Genomic DNA, 22,475 nt, shown 5'->3' with positions numbered 1-22,475 from the left:
GTCCTAAGAGGATTCCCCACTAATCCAAGATTACTGTTAACGTCTCCTCAGAAGGCTGGGGTTAAATGGTGCTGAACCACTGGGAATAAACACACCTCCACATTACACATCTAGGCATTTGCTGCTGTGATTACTCTGAAAAAGAATGAAAAGCTTTCTGACTTTATATTTTTAAACTTATGTAAATCGTTTTTGGACTTTTATTTTGCAAACATCATGCACATTATCTGGTAAAAGAGCAAAACATTTGTGCAGATAGACTTTATAAGAGAAAAGGATGATGCAAATTGAGAATCCTGTGTTCTTCCTGAAATTCCTGAAAAGGCTTAGGCAACACTGGTACTTGTAAGGTAAGGGAGCAGTGAATAGGAGAACACTTGACAGAAAGTGTTTGCATGTTGCTTAACGTTTAAAAGTTAGTCCATAGAGGAGCTGCAGGCCATCAGCAAATCAGGTTTGCTCAAGTCTCTTTCATCTGTCACAGCAGCTGGAATTCCACATGCCAGTGGGGGGTCTCAGATTCCCAAGAAAATCAGGGAGTAGAAGTCTGTTGGGATCGTACATCCCAGGCTAAAGTGTGATAGATGCATCAGAGTCATTCACAAAGAGTCAAAGGCAGCAGCCAACAGCATCACTAGGCCAGCTAATGAGCCAGAACAATCTCTCTGTCAAGCTCTGTAGGCAACATCTGCCAACATCAGTCCTCTATACTGTACTCTTCTGCGGCCTATGTGTCCCCAAGAGTTAAAATAAAGATGCCTTTATACCTGCAACTCTTCTGTGATGAGCACAGGGGATTACACACATTTATGAAATGTCACTGGGTTCTCCAATAGAACAACATACTAATTCTGGTTTTCCTAATCGTCTGCACATTAAGCCATCTTGCATTTAAAAAGGAAATCTTATGGGTTCACGTTTAGAATTTACAGCCTTTTCAAATGAATCAAACTCACCACCCCGTGGAATTCATTTACTTGCAATCACATTACCTAAAGATCATTGAGAACATGTATTTTATTACGAATATTTTGCCCACTGTGCTGTACTATACTGTGTCGCACAATCCTGTTCCTACAGAGTACTGCTGGCAGCACTGGAGACTTACTGCCCAGACTGCAGGTCCTTCTCGTTCGCCACGGCGCAGTTGGTCAGCGACAGGTCGTCTGTCGGGCATCGCGCCGCTTGCATAGTCTGTGAGGGCAGAGCAGAGAGGAGGTTAGAGCTCAGGGGCTGGGCACACTGCCCGATTTCATCTAGCTGACAAGGTTGACAGTTGACAAATTATAACTTCATAAATAAAAGGGCCTGTGCCCACTTTGCACCAGAGTTCAAAATTAAGAACGCTGCTTAATGCTAAATTTGCTGCAACAAACACCGGACTCTAAGCTACTCAGCTAGCAGTAAATCACTGACACAAGTGCATTACATTATTTCCTAAAATGTATTTTTTCTTAACTTTATTACTGATGAAAAATGTGTATATATATATAATGTTTAGCTGTTTTCTTTCATATCTTCTTTTTAATGGCACTTATTTAGAACTGTTAAGTATATGTCAGAAAAGATGGGGTGGGGAGATTAAATAAGGAAATACAATTATTTAATCCCTAGTTTGATCAAGAACATGCATGACCTGTATAAACAAAGGAAGAAGTCTGGAAGACATTTTTAAAAAAACTTAAATAAAATCATGGTTTGGACACTGTGCCAAGTGTCACTTTCCTTCACACTTCAATGCCTTTCCATGTTTGGCGTTTTATTACAGGAACTGTACTTCTAAGAACTGTCAGCCCCTAACACCCCCAGACTTTAGGTACCATGCCTGGAGCTGCACCATGACTCAAATGGTAACCTTAACTGCAAGGCCACACCGCCTCCTCAAACACAACAGCAAAACAGTTACTACTACAATCCCCATGAAGGGTTTCTGCACTGTTCCTGATATTCCTGCTCCAGTAATACCAAACCTGCGCTTGTGTTTGCTCACATAAGCAGGCGCAGATGGCAGGATGTGGCAATCTCACAGCGGCTCCTGCTCCCCTGCCCAGCCCTGACACAGACGGTGGCATTGGTATTCAGGAGGAGCAGAACGCATCAAGGAAACCAGGATCTGACCAGCTGCAGAGTCAGAGGATGACCTCTCAGAGAAAAGCTCTACCCTGCCTACTGCACCTCCACACAGACGCCCTTGTTCTGAATGTGCACCTCAAGTCCCTGGCAAGACTGCTGCATTCAGATGCTTCTCCGTTTATTTTATCGCACTTTCCAAACCATAAATCGAAAACAAAACACAAAGTCAGATTTACAGTCATACACCTGTATATGTTAGCGGAGCTTTGGTTTATATCTGTATAATTCCTGCAATTAAAGTGACTAATGCTCATAATTAAAGTCTAATACATTTAATCTTGACCCGCTTTTGATACTCTACACAAAATGTGCCTGTACTCTGTAAAATGGAGGCAACTAAACAGCACAGGGCTGTGCTGCCACTATAAAATGACTGAACTGTTGTTGGTTGTTTTTTTTCAATTTATGTATCAAAATGAAAACCAAACTGACCCTACTCCAGTAAGCAAGACCTCCGATAATACACTGTTATTGTTTTGCCCAGCATTTTCTTGGGGGAAAGTTTCTAGGCTTCTATAAGAGAACTCTCCACGGCCCCACAGACACCCCCATTAATAACCCCCAATAGGGAATCAATACACTATCTCAGAAGAGAGTGGGCCCCTTCAAAAGTACTGCAAAAACCCCACATCTCCCAGCCCCAGCTTCCAGGATGCTGTCTTTAAAAAGGCTGCTTCTTTCAATCACAGCTTTCAGAAGCCGTAATAAAAACCCAAACTCAATTATGTCAGCTACAAACAACAAACTCCGCTGCTAGTTCTCCTGTTCCCACTTTCCCTAATTTGATTTGACCTTGATGTCTGAGCGCTGCAGAATTGCTCTTCACACTCACAGCCCCCGAGAGAGATGGGGCGTCGTGCCTGTGTGTGCGTTCGCTACTGCCAACAGCTCCAGCTTAGAGCTTCGCGCTAAAACACCTGCATTTGCCTGTTACCAGAGGATGTGATGGCAGCATAAATTACCACCAGACATGACACCTGGATTGTTGCACAGTCTCCACAAAGTTGCCAAGCAGATAGTGATGCAGCCCTGTCAAAGGACTGCAGCTGAAGACTGATCTCAAGACCAAGAACAGGAAAGGCCTCTTGCTCACAGCTGATAGTTATGTGATAACACACATCAGGGCTCTGCTGAACAGCACTCAGAGCATGCAGACAACTCATGAAGACGGGGCCACAAGCCTCCTGCAGTGTGTGACCCTACAGTATTTGCTCCTTCAAATGGCAGGGGTTGAACTCAAGAAGATGCTTATCACGGCTGGGCACGTAGACACAGAAAGACATCAATGGCTAATTAATATTTTATGTATTTCTATGACTGTTTAACAACGCTATAACAGAGTATTGTCTCAAGACACTTAATTCTGGTTCTTGTTATTATTCTGAAAGGGAGCAGACAACAAAGAGATCTATCCACCTGGCTAGTGCAATACACAGGGCAACAGACAGACCTGAGGAACCTGAGACCTGTGAGGGCGCTGTGGGCTCCTTGTAAAGGCGTAACATTGGGAGGTCAACTCCAAAGATATCTAAGACACTTAGAAGAGGCTGAGCATGGAGCCCTGGTCCTTTGGACCTCTCTGTAGGGCAATCTCTGTGTGGAATGGAAGGCAGAGGAATGGTGTGGGGTGGCAATAGCTGTAGCAATACGTTATCAATGACTAAGGCTTGTAACAATCCCAGCAGCCCTTGGTCTGCACAAACAGCAGAAGATGCCCAGCCTGCATTGCACTGTCAGCGGCAGAAAAACAGATCCACCGGCGTGCAAGCAATTCTGGAAGGCCCAAGGCACCTTTCAAAGGTCAATAACAAAATCAACAGGGAGCTAAACCTCAGAGACTCCTCAGAAAGGAAACTGAAAGATCCGATGCATTTAGGGCTCAGAATCATGAAGATCTGGCATAAACCTCACAGCCAAGTCACTGAAGCCGACACTCTGGGATCCCTCAACAGCCAGCTGGACACGATTTTGGAACCGATGAGTTACTGTACGACCATCCAGATGAAGATGGGTCCCCCAGCCTCCTGTGGTTTGCAACCCTGTAGTCTTTGTGGCGCTGGGTTGTGAATGGTAGGAGTTGAAATCGCCAGCAGCAGTGAAGACTGTCGCACTGATAAGAAAAGCGGGACTGGGGCGTCTGGGGATGAAGTCAGTCTGCATGACAACAGGGTCTGGTACACTTACAGCGTCGGGAGCAGCACCTAAGCAGAGGAAGACTACGCATAAGCCCGACCAGGCTGACCCAAGCTTCCCCACTTCCCTCATCCTTCAAGAGAAGAATTTAGACAACTAATTCACACCACACCTCTGTGAGGACTCTGCCTCCGAGTCCGTGGTGTGAGCACACGCCTTCAGGAGAGCAGAAGAACAGACACATTGAAATGAGAAACCCTCCTGCTGACAACCTGTTATATAACGGCTGCTCTCGCTAAGGAACAAGTATTCAGTACGTCACACCGAAGCTGCCATGGCAATGGCTTCCTCCACAAGTGCAGAAAAATAACCGCGCTACACACGGTGAAGCAAACATTTAAAAAAAAAATAAACGACTGCCAACACGTACTCGACCCTTGAAAAGGAAAATATCCTTCAAAACTGGTTTTAATGCAAGCATCACAGGAGACTGCATTGCATTCTGGCTGTGACAAAGCTTAAATTCCTCAATGATTTGTACATCTAAAACTGTGCAACCTGGCCCTTTTTCATTATGCATTGATGAAGGGCAGCTACTGTACAGGAAGATGTAGGACTGGCATCTAAAAAACTGATCGGATGGTTTTATTTTGCTTTTTTTTCCCCCTCAGCAGAGGTTCTTCTAAATTATTCAGCGATTAAACAATCAATTGAGCTCGGCAGGGTAAAAAATGGAATATGTAAGTATACTGCTGTAAAGCCTGACAGTGAGTCGGCAGAGTGCGCGAGAGTGGAGGAGCTCTCTGAAGCGCTGGCACCGATCTCACTGCAGTAAGCCAGCCCCTCACCCCTGCTGCAACATCTCCTAGCAAGAGAGGGGAGCTGAACAGGAACAGGCACAGTTGCATTGCTAAGCCTTCTTTCAGATCCGAAAGCAGCAGCAGGCTTGTCCTACATACTGCATGTTATTAAGAGCAAACAATGCCGGGTATGATAACCGTGCAGACAAGATATTTTCAAAGGCTGAGTGTGGCTGCTTTTTTGGTCTTCTAGCTGGACACTGCATGATTGTGTAGGGCCTGACATCTATCCACGTATACCACGGGTGCAGAAAAGTAGCAGGGGAACTGGGTGGTTGTATTGTAACTGATGACACTCACATGTGTGTATGATTATAAATGTATAATTGATTATGTTTTGTTTTTCAAGGCTTCTATAGCTCCATCACAACTAGGTCCCAAAGTAGTGAGTATGTATGAAAAAGAAATGGTCTCCTGCAGAATTGTACCTAAGTATGAAAACAGTAACATGCCCAGTTAATTATTAGAGTAATATGCTTAAAGTTATTAGTTGATGCATAAACAGGAAGAAAACCCATATCACTCCCACTCATTTACAGTACATCATGATGTACAATACATCATTAGAGTCATTAGCAAATGTGTGAAAATGAGGTATTATCCTTTAGTATAACCCTCACAAGCCTTTCAAAATATAAATTCTTCAGAAAAGATGGGAGAAAAGAAGGCTCTTCAATACTTGACGAAAGCCCAGCTCGTAAGAGCGAAACTCTGCTCATTACTACATGACAACTCAGAACGAGGGGGTTCATATAGCGAAGCATTACTGTACACAGCTGTCAGCTAAATAGCTTCCTCTCATATTGCGATCTTTCTTCTGTTCTCGGGGTAGCCTTTGCAATTACAAACCCCTTTGCCAAATTAAGAGCTCCTTCTCTTTGACTCCTTTAATTCAAACAGGCTTCCTCATCTTGGACCGATGCGGCCCGGAGTGGCAGGGCTGACTGGCACTGCTGTCTCAGCAGGGCCAAGAGCCACCTGGGGAGCTTCCTTCTTGCCCTCCTTTAAACCGGCTAAAACAAGAACATCACTGCAGCCTCGCAGCACGCGTGACCTTCAGCGCTTCTGCGGGAAAGAGGAAAAAAAACCTGGAGCAGATCCCTGGTCGCTATTTCCGTACAAAATGCCACAAGTCTTGAGCGAAGTGGTTTTAGAGCAGCACGGCGCAGCGCCGACTCCCATCACCCCACAGGAGAGAGAGGACCGTCCCGAAAACATTTCTCCCGCCTCTTCCAATTCTCCAGATCACCTGACACAACTCTATACTTCCACTCCCAAACACAACCCCACCTCCAGAGAGCTGCGTTGCTTGCATACAGAAGACCGAGGCGAACGAAGGCTCAGCAAACAGCACCACCTGGGGTGTTTGCGGCACCAGTGTTCGTTCGGGAGCACAACAGAACTGCCTGCGCTGCCTTGAGCTCGACTGCACTCAGTTCAGGCACCGTGCTTTTCTAGTTTATGAATCCAGTGTCTGTGTCCTCTCAGCCAGGGTTGAAAGAATAACCTTCTGACTGTAAATGAACGCACCATGTGGGAGACTGGAAGGCACTAGGCTGTTATGTTGCCAAAGCCGATATCCTGCCTTCCTTCAATAAATGGCTGGATGAGACCCTTGGATCAATCAGCTCCTAGCAACCAACCGCGCTAGAGGGTCTGAATTGTCTCTTCTCATCTGTAACCTTCCTTTATAGTCTAAAATTCTGTTCAACTCAATAGTTCAGTAATTGCCACCCACACACGCCTGCAGAATCTGCAAGCTGAACACGAATGACAATATAAACCCAGCACAGATACTTCCAATGTCTGAAACCACTGGGGTGGTGGTCAGGGTCCTGGCCTTCTGACCAGTGGGTCGTGGGTTCAAATCCCAGATGGAGACACGGTTGCATACCCTCGAACCAAGCACTTCAGCTTCAGTGCTCCATAAACCTGGGTGCATAAACGAGCAGCAGAAACCTGTATTGCAAAACAAAGATGTGAATTGTGATAAAGTGCCACTCAACTTAATAACACAGGACGGTGGCGATAAATATGACTCACCAGAGCGCTACAGTGACTAAGGTGATACACTGCAGTCATCATGCCAATTCACTCTTTACACAATTGCACCTTTTTAAGCAAAGTATTAGTGATATTAGTGGTCTGGAAGCTGCAGTATATGCAGGGTTTACCTCCTATTCAGCTCTTAACAACCCGATTGAACTATTTATTAGCCTAACCTGAGAGGTTTAACGTTTTCTCTAGTTCTTTGACAGCAACTGATTTATAGAGGCCTATAAAATATGCCCGGACTGAAAACCTCCAGGATAGGAGTTAACCATCCCCAGATTATGAAATTCAATTGGCTAACAGCCTTTGCCAAATAACAGCAAGGTAACACCAATGACTCCAGTTGGGGAAGGCATCCTCTGCCACAGGAATAACTTAAAGGGTGACCCTCCGCAGGACCTCGCTGGCTTCAGTCAATGGCACAACTAGGTTCTCCATCACCCCCACAGGCAACTGCAGCAGGGCAACACAGCAGCAACTTCCCACATTGCAACCTGAACGCTCTCCGCGTGCTAAATCGACGGCCCTGCTGTGCACACTGCAGCTCCTGCACCTTGGACTGCAGTTCGTTTCTAACTCCTGAAGGAGCTCGGAACTTGTAGAGCTATTGAATGAGCAGAAGGAAACCTGTGCCGGCCCCAGAACTAGGCTCTGCTGCAGACCTGCAGCGATTCGAAACAGTGCTTTCTTCCCAGTGCAGCAGCACTGTGGTAATAAAGACAGCTTTCATCTCAGCTTCCCAGCTTCCCAGCTAATCCCAGCAGCACAATACAGTTCAATCTGGTGCCTACAGTTCCCCCAGTAGATCTACTGTAAGATGCAATTTGTTTTCTTTGGTAGCTTTTAATTTTCACAGCTTTGTGACTCATACCATTGTGTTCATGGGAATGATCTTGTCATTAGCAGAAAGCTCGATGCACAGTCTGCTACTAGGTCTCAGTGATGCCCTACCCACTTTCCCTGTCTGGTCCAAATGCATTAAGTGCACCTGTGTTAGCAATTTTCCTGCTATTACTGCTCCCCACTGGAATGATCAATAACCACCGCATCAGAGAGGAGGATGAGGTGAAACTCACACCTCCGTACTGAAATAAAACAGATGGGCCAAGGAAAAAAAACATAAGAAATATTTTATTGGCCCCGAGATGGACTGGCATCTCCTCCAGGGTGAATCCCACAATGGACCCAGTCTTCCTGGGATAGGCTCTGGTTCCCCCATGACCCTGATTTGGATAAAGTGAAAATGGACAGATGGATTTTTTTTTCTCAGATCTTTAGAAAACTGTGTAAGAGCTGTCCTATGACACTTAAGGGCAGTGTTAGCATCTTGTCAGATCTCAGAAGCCATAAATGACTAGAATGGGCAAAATCCAAGGAAAACCAGGTTGCTGCTGTAAGTGGTATTGGTGGGCCACTAGGTGGCACTCCTCGCCCTGGATCCGAATTTCCAAGCCAGTGCACCAGTATGATGACCCAAGGACACTGTGTATAAGAGGTACTGTCCTTCAGCTGAGATGTTAAACTGATGTTATTAAAGACCTTATGGCACCGTTCATTAGAGTATGGGTGTTAACCCAGTTATCCTGTCTGGTTTCCCAGCTGGGTTTGTAAATCTGTCTTTCCATCTCATTTCATTGGGGAAGCAATTTCTTACTTCTCTGCCGGATCTACTGTGTGGGGGGCACAGAACGACTCACGTTTTACCCCGGTGGGGGCTGAACTTGACTGAAATATGATAAATAAAGATGGATATCTCCTATCCGTGAAACATTTTGGGATTGTTGCAGTGCAAACAGCTATAGACACAATAAAATGCAATTATTGCTAAGACTGTATCAAGTCATTGCATTCATAATCCTCAAATGCAATACAATTAATGGTAGTTGAGAATAAAAATCAAATAACTCCTATATATTATTTTTTCTTTTGCTAACTTTATTTTAATTTATCTGGCTTTATTCTGGCCTTCAGTCATATTATCTAGTTTAATCAGGTTAGATGTTGTGCACAAAAAAAATCACATTAAAAACCAAGAGCTCACCCTCCTCCTCTCTTAGATCTTTGCTCACAAAAACGTAATTTAGCCTTGTAAAAACAAAACAGGGGATTACGCAAATCGCATCAGTACGGCACAGGAACATTTAAGTATTTTATCTAATTATTACTCCACCTAAAAATACAATATTTCAAACTACAACATACTACACAACGTTATGCAACATAGCACAATTAAAAAGCAAATATCAATAACGAAAGGAAGCCATTTGTTCCGTCTTTCTCAGTTCTAGTAACCGAGTGTTTCAAGAGACTCAACCAACCAATTCACAGAGTTTCCTAGGAAACAAGCTTATACAGCACAGTATCATCCTAAACTCAGATCAAGCAGGATGTACTGACAACCGCAAACACAACTAAGCTGTGCCTCATTATTCAGACAAACGAAATGACAAGACATGATGGAAATACATGGTTACATAGTCCTACTTCTGTTATCTTGGACCTGTGTACATCTACAAAATGCAATTTCTGCCAGTCTTCTGGGTATATATTAATGCAGTTGATCCTCATTGAGGGATTTTCCTCTTGTGTAGTATCAGTCTCGGTGATCAATACACTTGGCTACAGCACACAACAAAGACTTCCTCTGATTTTGCTCAAATGTATGTACTGTATGCCTTCATTTCGTGACACAAATCTTTTAAAACAGCAATAGAGCAGAGCACCGATCTGAAATACAATTCACCCTATTTTAAATGATGCTGTTAAAATTGGAGTGTATTATTCCAGGAATTTGGTCAAGTCTTCCTATTTTTTTATAATTACCCTCTCTAGATGCTAATTAATAACACCGTAATTACAGTACGAATGTTTAAGGACGGAATATACAACGATCTGTGAGTGAGTCGGTAACCAGAAGCTGGGATAGTACCCTCAAGGCAGATCAGCAAGACATTCAATTAACCACAGAAAGGTATTAGTATGTCCAAGTTGTCACAGAATCCCAGTCGGAATGCATTCCCAGAAACAGAGTTCATGTGGTTGTGGAGCATGTTTCAACGGAGCGTTTCCTGAACGCGGCCCAGAGCTGTTCAGTGCTGAAGCTGCAGGAGATTTTCACCGAATCATAGCGTCTCCGCTAGGACACCGCAAAGACAGATGTCACTGCCGGGCCGGAACACTGCCCCGAGCTTTTCATAGGAATAGATCCGTCGGAGACCAGAGAAAAAAAACGTTTTGGGGTTTTGTCTGTTAGCACCAAACGTGACACGATGCCCTAGTGGTATAAGGCAGTGTGTGTGGATCTTAGTCGCTTCAGTGGGCAGAGGTTCGAGTCCCACACCTGACCTTCCTGCGGCTCAGTATCTCACCACGTCTTTTTTGTTTTGCTACTACAGATTGAAAAGCAGCTCCAGTGGCATGTATACCTGCTCCACCCTGCGGGATGACTTAATTGCAAAAGAAACGATGAGGCACACAATTCTCACACAGAACAGAAGGTGGAACTATCCGTATTTACGCAAGTTTCCCAAGTCCTGCATTGATCCTGACCAGCTCCTGCTCTGGGATCTGGAGGCCGGAGAGGTTCTACTGAGAACTAGCACTGCCAAGAGAAGAAAAGACTCTCAGTCTTAGCAAGGGCCCCTTAGCTTTGCACTAAAGCTTAAGCAAAATGAGAATTCCCCCCCCCAACGAATTATCCAGGGTACTCCTCATGCGAATCCCTCTCTCCACTACACCTTTATGAAGGGGTCCTGTTGGCCACACGGCAGCTGTAAGTGAGTGAAGAACAAAGACAGCAGCCCAGGCAGCCACAGCTCAGACACAAGTAGCCGGTTGCTATAGAAACACCAGTGCAAAGGTATCAGAAACTCGCATCCGAACGGGGCTCCTACTTCTTTGCGCTCTCAGCTTGAGGCGGTTTGAGCTCGAGGTATCTGTTCAATGCCAAAACTACACACATCTCTACACGCCGATGTGCAAAACTGTTGGACATTCCGCATTTCTTTCCTATTTTCTCTTGGTGTTTTTCCAAGTTTTTTCAAGTTTATGACATAATCAGCTCCTCTCCTTCCAGGTTAGGTGACGTGCACACTCTGCATAGCCACATGATCTCCGCTCTGTTCACATATCAGCACTGTAGCCTCCCTGGGGGGGAGTAACCTCTAGATGAATCATATAACCGTGCAGAATCATATAACCGTGCAGCCTCATCACAGATGCCCTAGGCCAGTAGAAATGAGCACACTTTAATTGGGCACTAACCAAAACAAAATGGGAGCAAAGCAAAATGTTAAATATTATTAACACAGCCAAAAGTAGCTGAGCAAGAGAGGTTTTCTAACGCAACGCCTGTGTTGAAAATGCTGTTATCTTCATTACCAGATGTGACTGCCTCAGGCAGGTGTCAGTTCTCTTTTCCTTGCTTGCACAAGTGAAAATCATTCTGCCAGGGTGCAACCATGTTTCTGTACACGCAGGAACAAAACATGCAAGAACCTTGCAGTGAGCAATACATTCTTAACACTTGAGATCTAGGCTGATTAATATTATACAAAACGTGTGCTGTAAATGCATGAGGTGTCCTATGAAATCAGAGGCAAAATCTAAAACTAGGACATCTGGGATGTGATGTGTTCATTTATTCTGTTCCACTTTGTCTTGACCTTGATTTTAACAGAGCTGTAAGAACAACATCATGAAATAAATCCTTCAGAAAAGGTCACAGAATCAGTCTTTCAATGTTGAAATCCTCTGGAGTTCTTTTTTCTTCTTGCCTGCTTGTTATGGACATCAGGGGTTTAGCTGGAATTTCTACAGAGTCTACAGAACAATTCATAAGACTTGAAAAGAGCTCTGAAATTCAAAACCCACAGAGGACATCCAACAGAATTTAGACCGATTCCTTGCCCTGAGAGGTACGCCTCATACAGCAACAGCACACTTGCAATGACCCTAAAGAACCAGTGAAAAAGATTGGAAACATAGCTCTGTCCTAACACTACATACAGAAACACGGTTTCCCAAATAAGAGCACAACTGGAGAAAAAAAAATGCAGAGTGAATGTAGCCATCTCTGTCTACAAAACATGACAGTGCATAGAATACATTCTGTCGATCAATAGTGTTTAAATAGTCAGGCTGTGTTCATTGACCCTTAATTATCTGCATTGAAAAGTTTAGCTCTTTTTTGGGATATGTCCCCAGCTGGCTGAATGACGGCCCATTCTGTGCTCTGATTGGATGATTAGATGGTAATCCGATATTAGGTAAGCACAATATTATCCAATTAAATCTGAGTGGATGAATGGATGGCAATGAATCAATTAGATCAAATAGTTGATGGATTATTAACTACCACACTTCCTATTCTGCATAGTGTACTGGGAGTTGTTATGATCAAGCTTATGAAGATTAAAAATGATGTGAATTAAGGATCCTAAATAACAATCTTAGATTATTGACTTTAATAAATTCAAAGTGGTAACAGTATTAAACGCTGAAAGAAGTTACAAGTGCGTTGTTGATGTTCATACCATACATATGACTGCTGATTGTGTCTAAGGCAGGGGCCTGTCTACAGAACCCAGCACTATGTAAGCAGAGGTATTAAGCACTTGGACAGCTTAATAGGTCATTCTAAAAATGCTGTGAAAAATCACAAACTACAGAATAACAAAATTACAACATAACGATTAACTGTGAAAGTGATTAATCAGCTCAGGCAAATTCAAATCTTATGTTTTTTATTCATGAAACTAGCATCAGCACTGCACTCTTGATTATTCTCCTGTCCTTCAGTCTTTAACATAGGCCTATAATTTGTATTTAATACACTAAATAAGGTTAAAACCTATAGCATAGGCTTACACCTTAGCTCTGCTTTGTATCTAGTCCCCCACATGGGCGACATGTTTAATAAACCAAGCTTGCAGCTCCTGACCACCTTAAAACTTTAAAAATAGCTGTTCAGCATTACAGAATCTGACAGCTAGACAAGAAAAATCAGACTAGATCACATCACAATCACTGCAAACTGCACAGTATTGACATGCCAGCCTAATCAGCCTCGAACAGATTTGATGGAGCAGCTCATCATCACATCATCTTTCCAGTCATTTAAATCCATCAGAATTGCAATAGGTGGTCATTACACCTGTGTGTGTGCTCCTGCTTAACCCCCTAAGTGACAGCAGTTCTAGTCTCCCAGGAACAGCCCTTAAAAAGACTCAAAGCAGTAACTATAGATGGGAAACCACTGAGTAGGGACACCTTACTGGATTCCCCTGTGATGCGGTGCAGGACATCTGCTGATCTGCTGGGAAATATCATCGCACCCGAGTTCCTGAACAACCTATTGACTCACCTAAGGCCAATTTAACCCTTATTCCCAGATCTGAAGACATCCATGATTTACAAATAGGTGCCAAACCCTGCTGGTTACTGTCAGAATTGAGGCAGGCAGAAAGGCAGGAAAGATGGACAAATTCCCTGGAAATCCCCTGGTTCCCCAGGCACATTTGCCAGCGCAGGTTCCTCACTCCTGCACGAAGAAACAGGCTGTACACAAGATGTTGAAATACACAACATCTTACCAGCTGCTGGTATGTACTGGGATAGCTGGTTTGGATTTTAGTGGGCTGATGTGGAAACAAGGCAGAGTGACTCAGCGTGCGCGCACACACAAAAAAAAAATCTGCATTACGTAACAAAAGTAGATGACAGTGATGAGAAAGAACAATATCCGCCTCTTCCTTCTGGAGAAACGGGCTGTACGGTCTGTGCTGCAAGGTCTGTCAACCCAGAAAGCAGATCAGAGGGAAAGCTGGAGCTGGCGGCTCGTGCTGAGATCAGAACTGGCTGGACAGGCCCCTCCCAGGGCCCTGTCACAACCATCAACAAGATTTTCATCATCATCATCTCCACACAGGCGAGTCATACTTTGCCTTTAACCCCCTCCTGCCCAGGTCAGGAGTCGGGTATCACACGCCGACTCCTCATCTCCGAGCCCCCCTCTCAGCCTGACACCATTGGCCGGGCAGACGCTGAACGTGCACATCTCAGGCTGAGGCTGGGATACCTCTTCCAAACAGGTCGGATTAAAATGAGCTCATCGGAAAAAGGACGCAAAACAGTCTATAGTATCCAAATAACCAGTTTGTTCCAGATGCAACGGCACTTGCAGAAGAGAAAATCCGTTTTAAAAATTTGAACACAAAATTTTGTGCAGACAAAAGGAACTGCTAATTAAGGGATTCTGTAAACTGCTGGCCAAGGAGAGGGAAGTGTTTTGTCCAAGACAGTTAAAGACCAGTATACGCGCTCTATACAGGATAGTTATCCTCTTCTGACTGCCATGTTTCTCTCTCCCCCACAATCTCAGCTTCCAAGAAACCCTGATTCTCATTCTCCACAACAGGCCCACTGCCCACTCCCTAATAAAAAAGGCAGATGTGCAGTTCGCCTAAGTGAAAAGAATCAGTCCTGTAATGCTCATAACTGAGTCAAAGACAGCCACAGTGGATTTTTGGTGCATCCAAAGCATCCCCCGAATAGAGAAGGTGGAGAAACCAATAACGAATGTGAAAAGTAACCTGAAAATGCAGTATACATTCAAGGATGATTTTTAAAAATCAGAAGAACAACAAGAAATGTTCTTTGTGCACCATGCATTCTTTTTCATCTTTGGAGTATAGTATATGGAGTAAATACTGCACTAGAGTTGCAAGGAATCATTCCCTAAATCTCTCTGTATACCAGTGCAGCTCAAAAACTTGTCAGCTACTGACAGATACAGCGTTATGAGGTAGTACAAGGCTTATATTCAGTATTTTTATATAAACTTTTGTTTAAACTCTGAACACACTGCATCACATTTAACTGCCTCTTTTCTAATTTTCACAGAATTTAAAGGGGAGCTGCAATGCTATTTTATATTTCGGGTTTTGAAAGAATCAGGTTTGACGAGTCATTTCAAACCACAATAAAAATAAAATGTCCACAGTAATCACGAGTTGCCGGGGTCATGGCACTGGCCAGCTGTATCCTGTCGCCTCCCCAACAGGCAGCTCTCACTTAGCTGGGATTAGCTGGCCAGAGCTCTCTCAGCATTCCAGCAAAGAGGGGCTCCGGTGACTCCCTGGGTCACTTCCGCAGGCTTGCTGTGATCTCAGAGAGAGAGAGGTGCCACACATCCAATCAGCACTGCCACACCTGTCAGCTGCCGCGGAGCTCACACGCTCCTCCACCGCGTGGGCGTGTCAGAGCAGCATGTCTGCAAGCTTCATTCCCTTCCACGGGGGCACAGGGGCAGTTGCAAAAGAGCTAAGTCTTAAAACCACTGGCAATGCCACAAAGGTTGGGTATGCAATAAAAATAAGTTAAATAATAGACTAATAATAAAAATAATCAATTTGATTATGTCATACAATGATTCCAGTAACATGTAAGTTACAGTACAGCATGATTTTTCCAAAACAGAATCACCCCAAAATCCCTGAGAATAGGACACATGTAATGCCCGTGCTATCTGTGGGGTAAAGGATGTATATGTGACTCTTGCATACATTCCCTGTAAAAACAATAACCAAAACCCACACAACAATGCTCAATTACTAAACTGTAAAATGCAGGAAGTGTGTAACTACTTCACCCAACATCACTGCTGTAAAGCTGTAACATTCTGTGTAAGATACTGCAGACAAGGGTGGCCATCAATAGCTTTAGATCACAGAGTTTGCAGTGTAGCCCAACCACAGCAATGACAAGAGCAGTGATCCCCACAGAAAGACTGTCAATCCCTTATATCCAAGAAGATTGTATTTCTAAGAAGGTAACCTGGGTTAAGGAAACTTAATCACCGGTTTCAGTCCTGGGAGGCCTGAGAAGACACTGCAAGCAGGAAGACATTATCTAGCAGAAGCTCTGCACCAAGCAGACAGACTCTCTCACGTGCAACATACACAGCACAAGCGCTGGCGGTGCGAGTAGGAATGACCAACATGCCACTGGCGTGGCACCAGAACACGGGCTGGTCTTCTTCAGGACAGAAAGGAAGAGAAGGAAGAAGGCAAAGGAGGAACAGGGGTCTGCAGGAATGAAGGAAGGAGTAGAGGAAGGAAGGATAAAAAGAGGTAAATGAGGAAGAAGAAAGAAAAGAGGGAAAGAAGGGAAGAGACTGAAAGAAAATTAGAAATGACAAGGCTGTAGCTTCTTGTTTTTATGATTTTGTTCCATCAGTTTCAGGGACCCTCCCAAAAGAACCACTACAAAACCCCACAATTAAAAACAATACAAATCTAACTTATTTTAAATTACAGCAAAATAAATGCAAAATTAATCTTCATTGTCCTCATTTGATTAACACCTTAAATTAACTCAGCTGGAAACTAAAAAGGAAATAAAAAACATGTTTACCACACTGTCAAATACTCAATAGTTATGCATATTTCATACTCCAATTAGAATAACTCTGCCTGCAGCAATACCACTATGCACTACAGTGTCCTAATGAAACAGACTGAAGTGCCTACAGAGATCCTGTACATTTTGATGCTATTTGGGAGTGCGACAGTATTACAGCTCTCTTTATAGGTTCACTGTGTTAAAGTACTGTAGATGTGCAATTAATTTCCCCAACAGATTCTATGCAATACAAATCTGCAATAGTAACATTTTTATTGTTGCTAAAAGCACTGTTAAAGACCAATATGCAAGTGAGTATGCTATGCTTTTTAAAGGTCACCCTATATTTTAATTTTATTGAATGCAATTATGTACAACTTCACCATTACACTGGTAAAAAAAAAACACTTACATTGATCTCTATATATTAATCTTAAAAGCTCCATATATCAGGAGGGAAAACGGCTGGTCAAGCCAACAATTTTAGCATTCATTTTGCATCTCTTGTACAGTATTAGCAATTCTAATCACTAGCTTATCCGGCATTAAGCTTGCGATGCACAGTGACAGCCTGTATTAACACAGACAGCATTTGCTACAACCTTTGCTGTACCATTAAAGGTGGACATGCAATAAAATTTCTTACCAAACTTCTTTAAACAGCTTTGCTGCTTAATTGCACAATTGCACAAGCAGAGAAGTAAAATGCCCACCTATTACACTTAATACAAAATATGGCTTTCGACCAAACGTATTAAATCTGCACCCAGGCGACTTTCTAATCTGAATCGATTTAGACACAAGACCCATGATAGCCAATAGCCTCTCACCTGATTGGCAGATGGCTTCCCAAACTGTGCTTCTATTCCTTCGTGGTTGTGTAACTGAGTGGCTAAACCACGCAGACTGCAAACCCTACCCAGCCACGAATATCGCACCCCAGCTACCTCAGCAGCTCCCAGAGATCAGGGCTCCCCAAGCAGCAAGGCAAAACTGAAGGTTGCTGAAGGGTAAGGGGGTCTGAGCCCTGCAACTACGACCCATCCAGCTACCCAGACAGGTTTGGGCTTGCAATTGCAGGCATTTTCCCTCGCTCCTATGTCACAGATCTGTCATTTCGCATTCATTCTAGGTTTGATTTTGAGGATCCAAATGTTTTATCTCGAGTGATTTCTTGAAAAGGGAGCTCCCACCCACACAAGGTGGAGACCCCAAAGCACTCTCCTCCCCTCGGAGTCCAGGAATCAGGCCGGTTTTGTGTCTCTGCTTAAACTACCAACAGCTTGTGTCCGTGGCGGAGAGAGAAACAAGTGCAGTTAAATGTTAATTGGATCGATTTAACACCCTCCCAGGTGCTGGGCTGCTCGTAACTTAGAGAGACTAGAAAATCCAGTAATAATCCAGACAGTCATTTACCAGGGTTGGGAACCCCCTGCACACAGATCTCTCGTGTCATTTTTTAATTAACATCCACAACTCCTGGTGCCTGATACCAGTTATGTATTCCATCTGTCCTGTGTGGACAATATTTCCCCTTCATTGGCATGTCAAGCTAGTTTTCAGTTATGATCCTCTCACACCAGGAGCAGAAAAGAGCGCAAGAGCGACTGTTAACGAGATCAATCAGGGCCTCTCGCTCAGTATCAGGTCCCTCACTAGAGAAGTGAGGATGTACAGTACCTAGGACAGAGGTTCCCAAGCCTGGTCCTGGAGGAACACTGTCTCTTCCAGTCTCTGCTCCAGCCGAGTACTTCATCGCAGGCTAATTGATTTCAGATTTCTATTCTTGCCATAACGGGTAAATTTGCTTTCAACTCTTAAAAGGTCAAATGGGATTTGCAGTCAGCACCAAACCAAAGGAGAAAAAAAAAAAGCTCATTTTCTCATTGTGGGTGCTTCCGATACAGGGTCACTGTGTTGTACCTTCATCGCCTAGAAAACCAGCAAACCGAAGAGAGGCCGAGCAACGTCCTGCGCGTCCTGTGCTGGAAACCTCCAAGGTGGAAATTTCTGACGCTCAGGACTGACCAAAGACAGGTCACATAAAGAACAAGCAAGCAGAGCACTCCAGTCACTAATGAGCACTGCAGATCAGGTGGAATGAAACCCGGCAGATGCCGTGTTCCACCACGAACGGGGATGGGCACCACTGGCCTGGACATGGCGGGCGTCTGGAAGGAGGAGGATTTTATCTTCATGTTTGTTACAACATTTGTGGGGGGAAAAAAAATAAGTAGGAAATGTAGCAATCTTTTTCGTGAACCCGTTATTTTTATTTAAGCACCTTAAATCGGAGATTCTCCAACCTGGCCCGGGTGACCCCCGCATCTGACGGTTTTCTGACCCCGTTGAGCCCCCCAAATTATTTAATCAACCCCCTTTTATCGAAGCAATACTGCGATTCATCTGAACGGCAAAGTCCTTTTCAGATCCTAAACGGTTATAGAGATTTCACGTCAGTCAGCTGCTGAAATTTTAGAGCTAGGGAGCTGAAACCCTGCAGCGGACCTTGGCGACGGCAGCGGTTAATGACGCTGGCGCCGGTTTGATGACAACGACCATCGGAGGGCCGAGCCGGAGCAGAAACCAGCCGCCCGAGGAGTCCCAGCCCCCAGGACCGGACAGTGCTCCCGCTCGAAGCCAGAGAGAGGGAGCACTGCGGCTCGGCCTGATCCCGTTCGCTGGGAATGGACGAGGAGCGCAGAACCCCCGAAACGATGTCCGGACCCCCATCCCAGCCCCCGCCCTGCCCTGGCCCCCTCTCCCCACGGATTCCTCCGGAGCAGACGCTGGCCAGCCTGGCGATGACCTGGGGACATCTGCAGCAGGGTGGACAGCTGCATCCTGCTGCCCCCTCATGCCCCAGGTGCACCTCCTGCGCTGCTCAGAGTTGCAGGAGCGGAAAGTCACCACCATGCATGAGCAACTGAGCTCCGTCGGCGCAGACTCCCAGCCCCCCTAGAAGGGCACCTAACAGAGATCAAGGCGACCAGACAAAAGGTCGCACGGTCAGCCTAGAGCGCTGGGAAGCAGGACCGTCTGTCAGAGGGGGGCCGGACGATGATCACACAGCAAGGCGCAGTGGGTGGAAGAGGCAGGCACAAACCGGAGCTGGAGCTGCAGCCCGCAGCGGCGATCACAAATCGGAGGGGGGGGGGGATAACAGGATTGCAAGTAATGTCAAGGATTTTAAAGAATTCACCACCGGCACCGAGCCTTCCCCGAGGACACGGGAAGTCCCCCCCCCCCCACCCAGAGGGACGCGAGTGTGTGTGTTGGTCCTGTCCAACACCCTCGGGCTATGGAGCAGGACGCTGTATCTATTTTTTGCGTCAGCTCAAACGATGAGGAGGATCTCGGAAAGAAGGGCTTGTACGGTAAAGGCCCCTCTCCGCTCGAACAGGCGAGCGCAGGGTGAGCAGCGGAGCCCCTCCGTCACCCCAGTCATGTCCAACCCGTACAAAGCGCACAGAGCACCGGGGGGTCCCCTGTGCGCAGGAGGGGGGGGGGGGGGTGCTCATAGTCTTCCTGCTTTCGGGAAGCCAATAAATTCACATTACAAAACAACGGGAAAAAGCACCCTCACAGCGCCCTGCGCTTCGCTGACTGCCACAATAAAAGTGGAAGAAATACAGTCGCGCTGCCGCAGGGTCCGGGGGAGTGTTACAGCGCGTAACAGGCGTTGAGTTTTATTGCTCTTGCCTGCGTTTTGGTTCCTGTCCCTTCCCCGGTCCGGGGGGCGGACGTGCCCCGGCTCCCCGGCGTTAGGGTACAGGCAGTAACAGGGGGTACAGCCCTGTTTTGTGAACCCGCCCGACTATGAAACGATCCCGTCTTGGCTGCGAGCGCCTCTGCGTGTGTAGTTTGCAACCTGACGGAGGGACACAGCCGTATTGTCCGTGTCACCGCCAGCGCAACTGTTCCGCTTCGTCCAAGTTACAGGAGCACACAGGGTGCTAATGACTCTTACTCTACAGTTGTATATCCCTTAGACTTGAGTTTTAAGCTAACGAGCTCGGCAACCGAGATTTGAAAACACATCTTCCGGACTGGATATGTTTTGAATGACGTCCCGTGTTACAATCCCCGGAACCCCATTCTCTTCCTGCTCTCAGGTGGTTTTTTATATATATATATTCTCGCATGGCGGACGTTACGAAAACATTCCTACGGCGGCAGTCCGTAATTTTTCTTTTCCCTTTTTAAACCCTCCACCAAAAGAAAAAAAAAAGATGCCAGAGAATTCCACTCACCCGGGCCGCCATCTTCGTGTTTGTTGTCGCTCGGAGAGGCGAAGCGGAGTGAAACTGTCTCGGCTCTGTCAGCGCAGGACGGGGCCGCGGGGCCGCGCATGGACGCCGGCTCGTGAGGGGGGGGGGGGCGCGCACGCAAGCATGAGACCCGCTGCGTCATCACTCCCTAGAAGCGAGGTGGCGTGCTGCGTTGTGTAAAAGTCAATCCTGCTGAGCGGATATGACTGGTTGTGAAATTATTTTAATGGTGATTTATATTTTTTAATTGTCATCTGCAGCACCTCGGGAAGACATGTCTAAATGACATCGGTTGAATTACACAGTATTATTACATACTTAAGAAATCAACTACCATCAATTTTCTGCATAATATTTCAATCACTCGCTGTTCTATGGTCTTATGCATCGCCGGATTACAAACACTATGCATATGAAACTGTACACGTGGTACGTGTGGCGTGTCCGACTCCGTTTGCGCTCGTGCTGTGCCGTTTCTAAATCTTCTCCATAAGAATTGGTTGCCATAACGTAACTCCAGAGGCAGAGGAGCAGAACATTACATTGGTGTTGTACAGTAATTAGATGTTCGGTTTAAATAGGAAAATGTACAGAAATAAAGAGCTTTGTTTGAGTACTGCAGAGGTGAAAGAGTGCCCCCATGCGGTTTGATTGTGGAACTGCAGGTAAGCTCGCACTCCGGGCCGGTGAGGTGTTCCAGGCTGGGGTACAAGTGATGATAATCTCACAATGCCAAGCAATTACTGACACTAGCGTGTCCTTATGTCATTTTCAAAATATCATACACGAAGTATGTAAATAGTTTGTATTAAAATAAATGAGCGATACAGTAATGAGGTTTCGGACACGTGTTGTGCACTAGCAAGGCGTAGCGTAGGTCAAATAGTCGGGCTCCTCAAAGTTTGACTCACGGGCAGGAGTCATGAATCTTCCACCAGCCGGCACATTTTAACATATCGCCCGTGCATGACAGACGTAAAAAACGGATTTAATGCATTTCGTGGCGAAATGGTTCAGGTTATCATTAAGAATGAGGCGTAAAAGATCTTCGGAAGCATTGTCGACTGCAGAAAGGCTCTAGCGCTTGTGCAATATGGCGCATATACCTGTAAGCTAGCTGCAAAATGAGGTAAAGACCGCACGTTTCCAACCGCCTGTGATTTCTTCACTAACCTACGAGAAAGAGACATCTTCAGAAAGTGGAAACCGCTGTTGAATACCAAACACACTCCCAGGAGTGGGCTCTCCAAATATCTCCTCCCAAAAGGCTTTGTTGGTAAAAGTTCCTGTTTAAGTGCAAATTTGTTTGAATATCATGTAAGAAATTACCTGGTTGTCTTGAAAGGGGCGTATTCTCTTGCTGTTAACATGCGTATACTGGATCCAGGTATGCTTTAGTTTTACTTGAAATGGCTGCTGTATGGTGGAACTTCGTTTACAAATACACCATAAAAATAGAAATCGATCATTTCTTTGTGGTTCCAAGTCTTCATGACCTCTCATTTCTCATTCATCTCTCTCGGAAGGTTTCGTCCGACTAACTTGAAAAGAAAGACAAAAAAGTCACCCCTTTTTTTTGAAAAAAAGTTTATTTGAACTCATCTGAACATCAGAGATACTCGGT

The 22,475-nt window shown here is 45.2% G+C and overlaps 1 protein-coding gene across 2 annotated transcripts in view; it reads right to left on the bottom strand.

Annotated features, from left to right (window-relative positions):
• The window catches only part of LOC148814739 (vesicle-fusing ATPase), a 50,378-nt gene extending 29,427 nt beyond the window's left edge, over positions 1–20,951 (bottom strand). For both annotated transcript variants that reach the window (XM_088906502.1, XM_088906503.1), the window contains exons 1-2: positions 20,834–20,951; positions 1,109–1,194 (exon numbers count right to left, since the gene is read on the bottom strand). In XM_088906502.1, the coding sequence (XP_088762628.1) occupies positions 1,109–1,194; positions 20,834–20,845 (98 nt within the window). In that variant the 5' untranslated portion in view covers positions 20,846–20,951. The remainder of the gene's footprint in view (positions 1–1,108; positions 1,195–20,833) is intronic.
• Between the last annotated feature and the right edge of the window lie 1,524 nt (positions 20,952–22,475).

Source organism: Atractosteus spatula, chromosome 26 (assembly GCF_055471065.1).
Source record: "Atractosteus spatula isolate fAtrSpa1 chromosome 26, fAtrSpa1.hap1, whole genome shotgun sequence".
NCBI lineage: Eukaryota > Metazoa > Chordata > Actinopteri > Semionotiformes > Lepisosteidae > Atractosteus > Atractosteus spatula.
This window is presented reverse-complemented; position numbering and strand designations above follow the sequence as displayed.